This window comes from Quercus suber, unplaced genomic scaffold, assembly GCF_002906115.3.
Source record: "Quercus suber isolate HL8 unplaced genomic scaffold, Cork oak 2.0 scaffold_7, whole genome shotgun sequence".
In the NCBI taxonomy this organism is placed as follows: Eukaryota; Viridiplantae; Streptophyta; class Magnoliopsida; order Fagales; family Fagaceae; genus Quercus; species Quercus suber.
In genome coordinates, this window is record NW_027069473.1 from 1,513,013 (window position 1) to 1,515,108 (window position 2,096).

The 2,096-nt window shown below is 34.0% G+C and overlaps 1 protein-coding gene across 1 annotated transcript in view; it reads right to left on the reverse strand.

The window, feature by feature from the left end:
* The window catches only part of LOC112023239 (aspartic proteinase CDR1), a 2,573-nt gene extending 743 nt beyond the window's left edge, over nt 1-1,830 (reverse strand). Inside the window, exon 1 of the mRNA XM_024055859.1 lies at nt 1,634-1,830. Within this exon, the coding sequence (XP_023911627.1) occupies nt 1,634-1,830 (197 nt within the window). The remainder of the gene's footprint in view (nt 1-1,633) is intronic.
* Between the last annotated feature and the right edge of the window lie 266 nt (nt 1,831-2,096).

A 2,096-nucleotide genomic window follows, 5' to 3' on the forward strand; every position in this document is an offset into this window, starting at 1 on the left:
CAGGGAGGCCTTTGCTTGATTCCAGAGTGAGCGTCTACAGCCAGGTCTCCATTTGAGTATGATCCATCGTCAGTAGTCACAGAATACTAGCAACTTGAATTTTTACCTTCTGAGCATGTGTGACGCTCTAGAAACCTACATGTGGGTGTATAGCATGGAACTTATTCTATGTGTGCTTGACTTTTTAGGATCAACTGAGAAAGTCTCTGATAGTTGAATAAAAGATCTAAGATTCAATTCTCGCTAACACCAAAAACTAATTAGTATCGTGGTCTAATAATAAAAAGTTATTATTAAGAACAGATACAATAAGTTGAAACTTTAAAAAAAGAAGAAAAGAGAGAGAGAGAGAGAGAGAGAGAGAGATAAGACAAGAGCTAGCGGGTTCAAACTTGAAAAGGGGGGAAAGATATATTTTTGATCAACAAGGGATTGGTTTTCTTTTTCTTTTTTTTTTTTTTTTTTTTTAAGAGTCAACCTGCCATTGGAAGGGGGGAAAGATATATTTTTGATCAACAAGGGATTGGTTTTCTTTTTCTTTTTTTTTTTTTTTTTTTTTTAAGAGTCAACCTGCCATTGGATTTAACTACGAAATACATGGGAAATTGAAAATAATTTAACAAAAAATTCACTTTTCTACTAAGAAGCACTTGCACGGATATGGACACGGTACAGGTATGGATATGGTATGCTAACAAAACAATTTTTGAAAAAGTAGAACATAGGTATGGTGGAGATGCATATATTATCAATTAATTAATTAATTATTAAATATATTTGTATTTATACTTTTACATATGGTTAAGCATTTATTTTTCACATAATATTAAACATTTATCAATTTTAGAGAAATAATGAATATTTTATTTCCATATATTATTAATCATTTATTTTTGGTCAAATTAGGAGTAATAATGGATAATAAAGCATATTCATTACTATTAAAGGATATTCAGAAATAAAGATATTTATTAATTTTAAAATGTAATATTATTAGGCGAAAACACCATTTTGGTTCATACATTTTGAGGTTACAGTAAATTTGGTCCCTATTATTTCTATTTTACAATCAATTTGGTTCCTACCATTAATTCAACAACAAAAAATTGCATTGTTGGCACATCTAATATTAAAATATTAAATAAAATGCTGATATGTCTAAAATTTAGTGGCCATATCAGATAAAAAAAGCCATGTCAATTTTTTTTAATAAAACCAATTTACCAATTTTTTCCTTTCTTTATTTTTTATTTTATATTTCTTACAATTTCTTAAATAAAAATTTATATATATATATATATATAATAAATAAACAACTAAAAAACTAAACAGAGCCCCTGGTCTCTCTCAATCTTCTCCTTAATCTCCATCTCTCAATTTCTTCAAGTCCTCTGTTCTTACATGTCAAAATCTTCCTCTTCTTAAACCACTCCCTCAAATGAAATCAGAATAAAAATTCCCACCATCAACTAACACCTTCATCCCAAAAACTAACCATTCAAGGCCCACAAGCCAAGCACCAAACCTCCATCAACTGAAGGCCCTAAACCAACAACTGAAACCCATTCCTAATCTACTAGGTATAAGCCCATCCCAAAAGCACAAATTGGTAAAGGGGAAGCCCGACCCCTACAGGTTGTACTTTGCATTCGTCATGGAACAAGGAGCAAGCATGAACACTAGAGGGTCCATGGGGACCCAAGGCGTGTCCTCATCTGCCAGCTGGCAGCACACCCTCTCAACCAAGTAGATCACCCTCAATCCACCACCCTCAACTGGCTGAGAGAGACTAGAAGCAACTATAGCAGCTGCATCCAAGCCCAAGTCCATTATAGGGGTAGCTTCGGCCTAAAGGCTCCACATGATCTGTGACAACACATGAAATTAGAAAGAGAATCCTAAAGAGCAAGCAAATAGTGGAAAGCAATATGTTTCTCACTTACATCATTATGAGAGAGCTTGTCAAGGTGGGCCCGAATTGAGTTAACCCTCTTCAAGTCCACCGAAGCCCCTGAGCAACAAGACTATACTCCACGGCCCAACGCTGAAAAGGTATGACAGTTTGCAAGATTTAGGCATGGTACAGTTTGTAAGAT